The 11,995-nt window shown below is 39.4% G+C and overlaps 1 protein-coding gene across 1 annotated transcript in view; it reads left to right on the top strand.

The window, feature by feature from the left end:
• The window catches only part of FMO4 (flavin containing monooxygenase 4), a 27,145-nt gene extending 16,124 nt beyond the window's left edge, over nucleotides 1-11,021 (top strand). Inside the window, exons 6-10 of the mRNA XM_011970808.1 lie at nucleotides 2,384-2,526; nucleotides 3,454-3,653; nucleotides 5,218-5,570; nucleotides 8,186-8,255; nucleotides 10,353-11,021. Coding sequence (XP_011826198.1) covers nucleotides 2,384-2,526; nucleotides 3,454-3,653; nucleotides 5,218-5,570; nucleotides 8,186-8,255; nucleotides 10,353-10,779 — 1,193 coding nt within the window. The 3' untranslated portion in view covers nucleotides 10,780-11,021. The remainder of the gene's footprint in view (nucleotides 1-2,383; nucleotides 2,527-3,453; nucleotides 3,654-5,217; nucleotides 5,571-8,185; nucleotides 8,256-10,352) is intronic.
• Nucleotides 11,022-11,995: the final 974 nt, after the last annotated feature.

Raw genomic sequence — 11,995 nt, 5'->3', positions numbered from 1 at the left:
GCATAGCACCTTAGGTGTTGAAAGTGTTGAAAGAACAGGCTATATAAGGTATGACTATTAGCCAACTTTTTCCTTTAATATCCCTGCAGACCTGATCTGTGGGGCTTGTCCTTCCCTTGCCCCTGGATGAAATCTTAGGCAGTTTTCTGCTTATTCTCAAATAATGAAATGTCCTCTGATCATTATAAGTCACCAAAACATACATATATATGTGTGTGTGTGTGTGTGTGTGTATACATATATCATTTTCATAACTAAAATGTCCTGTTCATGCAATAGTCAAAATTTGCAACTGCATGTAATGTAAAAGCTTCTCCCCTCCACCATCTGGCACCTGCTATGAGCTGACAGCAATGTCAAGAAGAGACGGTGTGCTTGACTTCTTTCTTCCTCTGCCATCCTCTTCCCTGACAGAAATTTACAGGAATGGTGACAGAAAATGCCACAATTCCTGTAAATTTCCAACTCGTAGCCACTTCAACCTCAACCATTTTAGACCCTCAAAGTGAGCATGAGGCTAAGTAGGGATCACAAAACTGGCCTCACACACACAGTTTCTGCAAATTCAGCATAGTTGGTTTAGCACCTCGCTTGGAATGTGGGAACTATTGTTTAGTACTCAGCTTTGGGGGCCTCAGTAGGCAAAAAATCCTATTGAAACATTTTGTTATACAATCTACTTCTTGCCCAGGATGTTCAGCGTAGTATACAAGATGTTTCTTATTATTTGTGAGTTTGAGTTACTGAAGCAAGTGCTTTAAAAAAGAACACTCACATGGAATATAAGATTTCCTATGTTTTTAACAAGGCAGGTTGTAGTTACTCGTTAAATGTTACCAAGTAAATGAATGAATCAACGACTGAATAGGAGGAGAATGATATATTCCAGAAGATAGTTTAATATTTGTACATTGATACTTCAAAGGCACTTGAAGCCTTAGAGAGGCAGTCTAGTCCTCAAAACTGCTGGACTTTGGTTTTGTATCCTTTGTCAATGCTTCATCTCATCTGTGATTCTGACCATCACTGGCCTCATCACAATTGTTTCCTCTGTCACCTCCCACAATTTCCACTGTTGTTGCTGCTGCTGTAAACACCCTTGCTTCCGCTATTCCTACCATTCTTAGTTTATGTGAATCTATGGTTCATATCTAAATTACCCAAGACTGGGTAATTTATAAAGGAAAGAAGTTTAATTGACTCACAGTTCCACATGGCTCAGGAGGCCTCACAATCCTGGCAGAAGTGAAGGAAGAGCAAAGTCACACCTTACATGGTGGCAGGCAAGAGAAAGAGCATGTCCAGGGGAACTCCCCTTCCTAAAACCATCATATCTCATGAGACTTATTCACTATCAGGAGAACAGCATGGGAAAGACCTGCCCCCACGATTCAATTACCTCCCACTGGGTCCCTCCCAGGACATGTGGGGATTATGGGAGCTACAATTCAAGATTTGGGTGGGGACGCAACTGAACTACATCAGTTTTTTATGTCTGCCAAAGAGATAATCACCAAAAATGAATCAAAAGAAGAAATATTTGTAGTCTTCTACATATGTAAATGTAAATATCATTATAGCTGGTTGTGCTTCTATGGACAGAGTATTAGGTGCTTCATGAAAGATCAGTCAGAAACAAGTATAAATAACATAAGAATAAAACACAAATAAGCATACTGCATGATAACACATCAATGATAAAGCATAAAGTAAAATAAGCATAAAGTATAAGTAACATGAACTTAAATCACAAGAGTAATTACTTCATTTACAAAAGAGCTTACCACAGAATCTACCCTGTGGAGAATTTTAATTGAATCAAAATTTAATATGTAAACATATTATATACACAAATCACATTCTGATAGAATGTATTTATTGGGCAAAGTAACATTCATCAACAACCTACTGTTTTTGTTTGTTTGTTCAAGATCTTTATTCAGTATCCAAAAGAAGATGTCAAGTAGGTATTTAGATACAAGTGTAGTGGTCCTGGGAGAAGCCACAGTTGGATATAATACTTATTGTAGATGAACTAGAAACAATCTACTTTTTGCCCAGGATGTTCAGCATAGTATATAAGATGTTTCTTATTATCTGTGAGTTTGATTTCCTGAAACAACTGCTTTAAAAGGGCACACTCATATGGAATTCAAGATCTCCTATGTTTATAACAAGGCAGTTTGTACTAAATCCACATCTGGACTCACAGTGTCCCAGGGGAGAGGGAGGTTATATGCTTTTTCTACTTCCTGCCACTAGCAGCATAAGCAAAGGGCTGCCATAGTTGTGGGACTTAGCTTTTTCCACAGACCCTATCCCTGCATAGTGAGAAATTATAGCTTTAGATATTTCAGACTTTCTGATCTTTCACTCGTCTCAGGAATTCACAAGTTTAAAGGTCAGATCCTGCATAGTCAAGAGTACAAGATCCCAGAAGGCTTTCAGGGCAAGCGCATCTTGGTGATTGGTCTTGGGAACACTGGAGGAGACATTGCTGTGGAACTCAGTCGAACAGCAGCTCAGGTATATCATCTCTGAATTAATGCCCCTAATCCCATCATCAGTGATGGTGGCTAGAAAGAGGTATTCAAAACTATGAAGTACATTGGCCAATTGCTAAATTATGCAGACATAGAGTAGGTAGAAAAAAAAAAAAAAAAAACACTGAAAATCTTTAAAGTCACCCACAGTCCTTTCTGAACTATTTAAAAAGCCATGCTTTACAGAGCTGAACCATCTCCAAGAAGGGTCTAGGAGAATTGTGTGGATGCCAGACCTCTAAGCATTTTTCAGAAGTGCTTCTTCAGAAACAAGACCATATAGGCAAATTACTTCACCCAGGTCAATTATCTTCTTTTTTACACTGTCCCTTTGTCATTCTGGCAAAATACCTATGTAAGAATAGAAAGGTCATTTTCTTGAATGTTTCTAAGTTCTCTACTAAAAGTCGTATTTGTACCTTGTTTCGAGATAAAAGCAACTCTTGCAAAACAAATATACATAATGATTTTAGAAAGTCTAAGACCAGATTCACAAATTAGAAATATATTGCACTTTAGCATAAATTAAAGGACAATGATTAGATCTGGAAAGACTAGATTTTGATTTAAAAATAAGTTAAAATTGCTTTTCCATACCTTCACTTTAAATTCTATTTTGCTTACATGTAAAAAAATTGCCAGAACAATTCCATGTATCTACAAATATTATACTTCTACATTTATAATTCTATAAACATAGCAAAATATTTAAGAGATATACAGATCTAGTAAAGTGATTTTGAGAACAATGACAGCAATAGGAACAGATAATCATATGTAGACCTATGTACAAATTCACCAATCCTCTATTGTTATAAGACCAAACTGGAATAAGATCATCTGAAACACACTGATGAAAAAGACTACAAAATGATGAACACTTATTTTTCCTTCTTGCCTTACTTTTTAGGTACTTCTCAGTACTAGAACTGGTACCTGGGTTCTCGGGCGCTCTGCAGATTGGGGCTATCCTTTTAATATGATGGTTATAAGAAGATACTATAGTTTTATTGCACAAGTTCTGCCTTCACGTTTTCTAAATTGGATTCAAGAGAGGAAGTTGAATAAGAGATTTAATCATGAGGATTACGGATTAAGTATTACCAAAGGGTACTTACATTTTTTATTTAGTAGAAAAATTATTAAATCAATATTTCTCATTATATTTTATTCAGAATGCAAAATGTTCAATAATTGTAATATTGCCTTTGTTTATTCTACTCTAAATCTATTTCCCTAAGACATTATCCAACAGGTACCACAGCAGTTCTTAAAATATGTGTATTCTCTCTCTGGTAGCAGAAGTAGTGATTCATGAGGCTGGAAGGAAATAAAAGATGAAAACTTTCATTTCCCGCTGTTACAAGTATCACATATTTTTGTCGTTGTTATTGTTGTTGGGGGTTTCTTGTGTTGTTGTTGTTGTTGTTGTTGTTGTTGTTGTTGTTGAGACAGGGTTTTACTCCCGTCACCCAGCCTGGAGTTCAATGGTCCGATTTCTATTCACTGCAATCTCTGCCTCCTAGGCTCAAGCTATTCTTCTGCCTTAGCCTCCCAAATAGCTAGGACTACAGGCACAGGCCACCTCGCCCAGCTAATTTTTGTATTTTTAGTAGAAACGGGGTTTTGCTTTGTTGGCCAGGTTGGTTTTGAACTCCTGGTCTCAAGTGATCTACCTGCTTCAGTCTCCCAAAGTGCTGGGATTCTAGCCACCCCGCTCAGCCAAAATGATATATTTTAATATACGTCTAGATAGAGTTGCACATTGGCAAGTAAAAGAAAGCCTTTGAAAAGCATGTAAAGTCATTAAATATGATTTTTATTATACACTTGACCGAAATATTTTTCTTTGGTAAGACACCTTTTTTTTGTTTTTTGTTTTGTTTCTTTTTTGTCTGTGTTTTTACCCTTGAAATGTCTTTCAACTTATGAGGAAAACTACTGGCAAAGGATGATTTGATATGTACATTTTATAAAGACATTATGTTTGATGTGATTAGGTAGAATGATGGTCACACTGAAAATATTTATCAGTATAATTTTTTTCTAGTGGAGTCTCACTCTATTGCCCAAGCTGGAGTGCAGTGGTGTGATCTTGGCTCACTGCAACCTCTGCCCTCCCTAGGTTCAAGTGATTCTCCTCCCTCAGCCTCCCAAATACCTGGGACTACAGGTGCAGGACACCATGCCCAGCTAAATTTTGTATTAAATTTTTATTTAAAGAGTTCCTTGCTAATTTCCTCTCTGACTAATGTCATTCCTTAGAGACCTAAGTAATGTGAGACCCAAAATTGATCATCAAATGGATTGTTGTACACTGTATGCTGACACTCAGAAAAGCATTGCTCCAGAAATTGATCATCAAATGGATTGTTGTACACTGTATGCTGACACTCAGAAAAGCATTGCTCCGGAAACTCTCTAAGAGATAGAGAGTTTTAAACCCCAAGCAAGAAAGAGTAGGGTTAGTCATTTTCCACATGCCTTCTACTGAGAGCAGAAACACAAACCATGTTATAAACATACTAAGTCAAGTAGATGACTTTGAATTAGACATTGGTTAGTTATCTTCCTTAGCTTGGCAGGTAATTTCCCTGAATTGACTAAATAAGTCATTTTCTGAAGTTTCTCACAAAAATAACTACAGTGAATAATTTTCTCCTGTGTGTCAAAGGAAAACAGCAAAATTCATCGTGAATGATGAGCTGCCAAACTGTATCCTCTGTGGGACAATCACTATGAAAACCAGCGTGATGGAATTTACAGAAACCTCTGCTGTCTTTGAAGACGGGACAGTGGAAGAAAACATTGATGTTGTGATCTTCACTACAGGATATACGTTTTCTTTTCCCTTTTTTGAAGAACCTCTTAAAAGCCTCTGTACAAAGAAGATATTTCTATACAAGAACGTCTTTCCCTTAAACCTGGAGAGAGCAACATTAGCCATCATCGGCCTTCTCAGCCTTAAAGGATCCATCTTATCAGCCACAGAGCTCCAAGCACGATGGGCCACAAGAGTATTCAAAGGTACCGTGACTCTACTGAAAGCCCTCTCTTTGGATCTTAAAATTGATGCTCTGCCATTTAGCTAAAATCAAACACATGTGAACTAAAGTAACAAAATATTTTTTAAATTAATGTACAATTAATTGTATATGTTTGTAATATGATGGGTGTGCTGTGTCACTTAATGGGAAAAGAGATTTTGGCTCTGTGGGTGAGATAAATTTGGACAACAGAGTATAATCAAATTTCTCAGATCAGCTGAAATTATTGAAGGCTTCATGATCCTATTCTAGCCTTGTCTAATCTATTTACTCCTAAATCTTTTCATTTGGTACTAGAAGTATAATTTTATATTGCTTCCAAAGAAAGATATTGGAATAGTATACACTATGAATGAAGTTGAGATTAGAGGCCCATAAAAAAATATTTTAGACACTGGAAACTACTTTCTGTCAATTCTGCGATAAGAGCATAGGTGCTGGAGTCAGAGCTACCGAGGTCGAATCCCAACTTTGAAATTCTTTAGCTTTGCAAGAACCCTTCTAAATCTCAGCCCCTTCATCTGTAAATTGGGGATAGTAAATCCTCTATCACAAGAATTTTGTAAAATGGATAATGTCTGCAAAGCAATTAGCACTGTACTTAACATATAACTAATGCTTATTAAGTGACAGGGTTTCTCTGACCATTGCTATTGCTATCATACCTCTCTGAAGTAGGGCAAATTTTAGATTAGCAAGCATTTTAGTTTTAAAGAACTGCAGTTTTCTTATTTTCAAATATAAACAGCCGTAGCAATTGGGCCAATCAGCTATGCTGTAGAAGAATTCTGTTCTTAATGAATAAAAACAATCACCAATAATTTATAAATAGCATACAACATGGTATGCTAATATAACATGGTATTAAGTAGTGTTGACTTATATCAAATATTATATTCTAGAAATATAATAGATATCCGTCACACTTAAAACCATACATTCTCTTAAGTTGGCAAAAAAAAGGAAATGTTATTTGAATGGGGGGAGGGGAAAGAAGGCAGTTAGAAAATCTCATTTTATTTACATTACAGAAAAAAATTCTACAACCCTCCAGTAAATTACCACAAATTTCTGTTTTTTAAGGCCAATTAAAGTGTTTTCACAGCATTATCTAATTACATTAAAACCACAGAAGACTTCATTAACTATCTGGTTTTTAAAAGTATTTTATGGTGAGCTCCAAAATGGTTATTAGAATGATAAAGCTGACAAAAGAAAACTCGTTTAGCTCACACCATAGGAGTAATGGCATGCTTCTCCCGAGAACTTCCAAAAAGCAATCTAGGAACAACCAATTAAATCTTGCTAGTGTTTTAGAGGATAAGGTGACCCTAGTGGAAAGCAGTCCACAGAGCTTAGTTGGACCTATCTCATTGGAAAGTAAACCTACACCCTGGGCCAGCACTTGGCACCTGACAAGGGCAGGACTGGCCAGAATGGGATGGCAAACAGGGTAGACTAACAAGGGTCACAAGTGGCCTGAGGTGGATGGGGACAGTGAAGGGGCAGGGGGTGGGGACAGAGTTTACATAATAAGAGGGAGTATGGATGTTCTAGGAACCCAGAAGACAAACTGAGATTTTAGTCTCTAGGGAAGTTGGACAACTGCAGAGAATTATCAGGGTGCAAGCTGTTAAGGAAGAATAAGGTTTGGAATTCAGAAAAACAAGAAGAGCAGAGTCCAAGTGCTAAGACTGCCTAGACGGGAGATTGGGAATGAGCAGGTCCTCACAACAAAAGCAGACAGAGCCTGGGTGAGACTGACTGAGAAACTGCCAGGCCCCTTCCACACTTGAGGCTCCTTGTGTAACAAAAATAAAAATGTTCTAAGACAGGGTTACAAAGTGAGTTGTTTTTTAGAGACCAGTCCTCACTGTATTGCCCAGGCTGGAGTGCAGTGGCGTGATCATGGCTCACTGCAGCCTCCATCTCCTGGGCTTAAGGGATTCTCCCACCTCAGCCTCCTGAGTAGCTGGAACTATAAGCCCATGCCACTACACCTGGCTAAATTTTTATTTTTTGTAGAAAGAGTGTCTTGCTATGTTTCCAGGCTGGTCTTGAACTCTTGGACTCAAGCAGTCCTCCTACCTTGGTCTCCCAAAATGCTGGGATTACAAGCATGAGCCACTGTGACCAGCCTAAAATGGGGTCATTTTAAGCGTTTACATCTAACCAACTAATAGCTTTAACATAAACACACCACACACACACACACACACACACACACACACGTACAATGTGGAGGGTATACATACAATATAATATAAATTATATTATTTATACAGTGAAAGCAGATGAAGAGAGACAGGGAAAATGGCACAGGTGCAGGTGTCCGGTGAGTGTGGCGCAGGCTGACAGTTGGGTCACAGAAGCATCTTTCTTCACAATTCTGTCAGTGGAGTACCCTGGTTAAGTGAGCTGGGAGGGGAATTTTACCTCCAAAAAATTATTTTCTGTGCTGCAATTCCATTCTGAGCTTTGACTATCATGTGTTCTGAAGTTAGAGCAGTGGGAGGCTAGAAGTGAGTGGGAGGAGAAGCTCAATAAAGGAAAAGCCACATGTGACTTTAGTGTTGTTTGTGATTGTTCCCACAGGACTCTGTAAGATACCTCCATCCCAAAAATTGATGATGGAGGCTACTGAAAAGGAACAGCTCATTAAAAGGTATGAAATGTAGCTTGCTCCAGGGAAAACTTATAGTGTATTCTGTTACAAAAAAAGTATTCAGAGTATAGAAGACATTCCTAGAGAAGCAGTATGGCAAGTTGGAAATAACTCCGCCTTAGGAATCAGAAGGATACGTTTTTAGTCCTAACTCTGCCACCAATCAGACATGTGGCCTTAGACAAGTCAGCTGGGGACACCAGGTCTTTTCAGCGGAACACACAGCCTGGCCCCCTAGCGGTGGCAATCCTGTCTTCACTTAGCCCAGGAAATCTATTCTGTCTTCACTTTCTTCCTACCTCTCAGGCTGCTCTTTCTCTGCATTTGCTGGTATCGCCTCTTCCTCACTCCTAAAATTTAGTGAGCTCCAAACTTAGTCCTCAGGCGTCTTCTCATTCCTATTTACACCCACTCCCAGGTGGCCTCATCCAGGCCCGAGGCTTTAAATACTGTCATATACTCAGGGCTCCCAAACTGTGTCTCTAATTCAAATCTTTCTCCAGAACTCCAGACTCCTAATCCCACTCCCTCTAGATAGCTCCACTTAGATATTTAACACGTGTCTCAAATTTAATATGTCTAACAATGAACTCTTGACCCCTCCACCCCCATCTGTAAATGGACTGATCGGAAACTTTTCCCCATCCCAGTTCATAGCTACTCATTCCAGTTGGTCAAAACCAAGTTCAGTCAAAAACCTTGGAATAATCCTTTTCTCTTCTTTTTTTCTCACACCCCATATCAGCAAATATTGTCAGCTCCTACCTGCCAAATAAATCCAGAATTCAGACACTTCTCACTACCCCTACTGCTACCACCCCAGACCAGACCACCAACATCTCTCATCAGGACACTTGCTGCCACCTCTTACCTGGTCTCCCTCCTTCCACTCTGTTCTACAATCTAGGCTTGTCACAGCATCAAGAATGAGCCGCGTCACATTGCCCTTCTACTCAAAAGCCTCCGGTTGCTTCCTTTTCACTCCCAAGAGCCTCCCTGCAGCCTCTGAGGCCCACAGCACACCCAAATATTGATATGCCCTCACTGCCTACTGCTCTCCATTTCATCCGTGCTGCTTCAGGTCTCCCAACCTCCTACCTGTTCCTCAAACATACCAAGCATAACCCCCTCAGAACCTTTACGCTCACTCTTCTGTCGGCCTGGAATGTTCCACCAGACACCCAAAAGGCTCACTCTGTTCAAATGTCACCTCATAAGAGAGAGGCCTTCTCTGACAACACTATATGTGACAGCAACCCACCCTGTCTCACCATTGCCTTTCCCCTTACCCTCCTTTCTATTTCTCAGAATGCCCGTTATTACCACCTGATATATTACATATCTACTTAGTTGGGTTTTTTAATAATTTGCTCATTTCCCCCATTAGAATGCAGGCTTTGTGACAGCAAAGACTTTGTTTTGTTCACTGTTGGATCTCCAGCACCTACAATGGTGCCTGGAAGATGATAGACACTTAACGTTCATTTATTTATTTATTCACTGAATGAGTGAATGATTGACACTGGGACATCGTGAAAGTTTACTGACAGAAATAAGTAAACTTCCTGAAAAGTAAAACATCATGGAAGTTTACTGACAGGAATAAGTAAATAAGTAAGTTTACTGACAGAAATAGGTATGAATAATGCCTTCATGTTAATATATAATATGCTCATGTCTTTGGAAAGTTCAGTCCTTGTATACCAAGTATGGCCCTCTCAACTCACAATTCACACCAATAAAAAATTTAGGCACATATGATGCTTTCTGGTCATATTCATTCATTCAACAGCTATTCTGTTTGGACTGATCAGACATTGTCCTCACATCAAATCCAAGAACTGAAAAATTATTTAAAACGTCTCTTCCAATTGCCTCCTTTTATCATCTCTAGTAAAATTAATTAGCTTCACAGATACCCTCTATAGATAAACTCCTTTAATTTCTTTCTTCCTAACCTACAAAAACATTCCCAAACATGGTTTGGTTTCCCCCAAAAAATGTAACAAAATGATAGGAGGAGGGGTGGGTCTGATAACTTGAGAAATGCAGGGCAGGAGTGATTAATGAAAGGTCCTCCATCTTTTTTCCTCTCAGAGGTGTGATTAAAGACACCAACAAAGACAAATTGGACTACATTGCCTACATGGATGATATCGCTGCCTGCATAGGCACAAAGCCCAGCATCCCACTTCTGTTCCTCAAGGATCCCAGACTCGCTTGGGAGGTTTTCTTTGGACCATGTACTCCTTACCAGTACCGCCTTGTGGGCCCTGGAAAATGGGATGGAGCCAGAAATGCCATCCTGACCCAGTGGGACAGAACATTGAAACCTTTAAAAACTCGAATTGTCCCTGATTCCTCCAAGCCTGCCTCCATGTCACATTATTTAAAAGCCTGGGGGGCACCTGTCCTACTTGCCTCTCTTCTACTTATCTGTAAATCTTCACTTTTCTTGAAGTTGGTGAGAGATAAACTACAGGACAGAATGTCCCCTTACCTAGTAAGTCTTTGGCGAGGATGAACCTGATCGTTACCAGGGTTGCACCAAGTCATGCTAATTCTATCTCCAAGTATCTTGTGCATTCCTCCTCTGCTCTCCATCATAACTGCTATAAGCCAAATTCAGGCCCAGTCATCTCTTATCTGAATTATTGTATTGTCTTCTTTGTTTTCAGTACCCTCTTTCTTGCCACCCTTTCCAATGCATTTTCTACCCTGCTACCTCAGTGATTATTCTAAAATAAACATCTATGATATGATTTAGCTGTGTCCCCACCCAAATCTCATCTTGAATTGTAGCTCCCATAATTCCCACATGCCGTAGGAGGGAGGTAATTGAATCATGGGGGCAGGTCATCCCCCATACTGTTCTCATGGTAGCAAATAAGTCTCATAATATCTGATGGTTTCATAAATGAGAGTTCCCCTGCACAAGTTCTCTCATGTCTGCCACCATGTAAGATGTGTCTTTGCTCCTTCTTCACCTTCCACCATGATTGTGAGACCTCCCCAGCCATGTGGAACTGTGAGTCTGTTAAAACTCCCTTCCTTTATAAATTACCCTGTCTTGGGTATGTCTTTATTAGCAGCAATAGAACAGACTAATACAATATGGTTTATTACTCTAAAGTAAATATATGGTTTATACATATGCAGGAACCTCTGATTCCCATGAAGGTCTCAGTAGAAACAAAATGGCACTAAAATTAAGTTGAGAAAATTTTTTTCTCTTAGAGACAGAGTCTCACTCCATCACCCAAACTGGAGCATAGTGATGCAATCATAGATCACTGCAGCCTCGAACTCCTGGGTTCAAGCTATCCTCCCACCTCAGCCTTCTGAGTAGCTGGGACCATGCCTGGCTAATTTTTTTAAAGGTTTTTGTAGAGACAGTGTGTTACTATTTTTTTCTCTTTCTTTCTTTCTTTCTCTCTGTCTCTCTCGCTTTCTTTCTTTCTTTCTTTTCTTTCTTTCTTTCTTTCTTTAAGAAAAATAGGGCCAGGATTTTGCTATGTTGCCCAGGCTGGTTTCAAGCTCCTGAGCTCAAACAATCATTCTGCCTCAGCCTTCCAAAGTGCTGGGATTACAGGCATGAGCTATCATGTCCAGCCTCACTACTTTTTCAGATCTGAGATCTTGAACTCTTGGGTTCAAACAACCCTCCCTCCTCCACCTCCCAAGTTGCTGGGATTACAGACATATGCCACCGTGCCTACCTGGAAATTTTAATACAGAGA

This window comes from Mandrillus leucophaeus, unplaced genomic scaffold (genome assembly GCF_000951045.1).
Source record: "Mandrillus leucophaeus isolate KB7577 unplaced genomic scaffold, Mleu.le_1.0 Scaffold975, whole genome shotgun sequence".
NCBI classification, from domain to species: Eukaryota; Metazoa; Chordata; class Mammalia; order Primates; family Cercopithecidae; genus Mandrillus; species Mandrillus leucophaeus.
The sequence above is the reverse complement of the archived record's forward strand: the minus strand, read 5'-3'. Positions and strand labels throughout refer to the sequence as shown.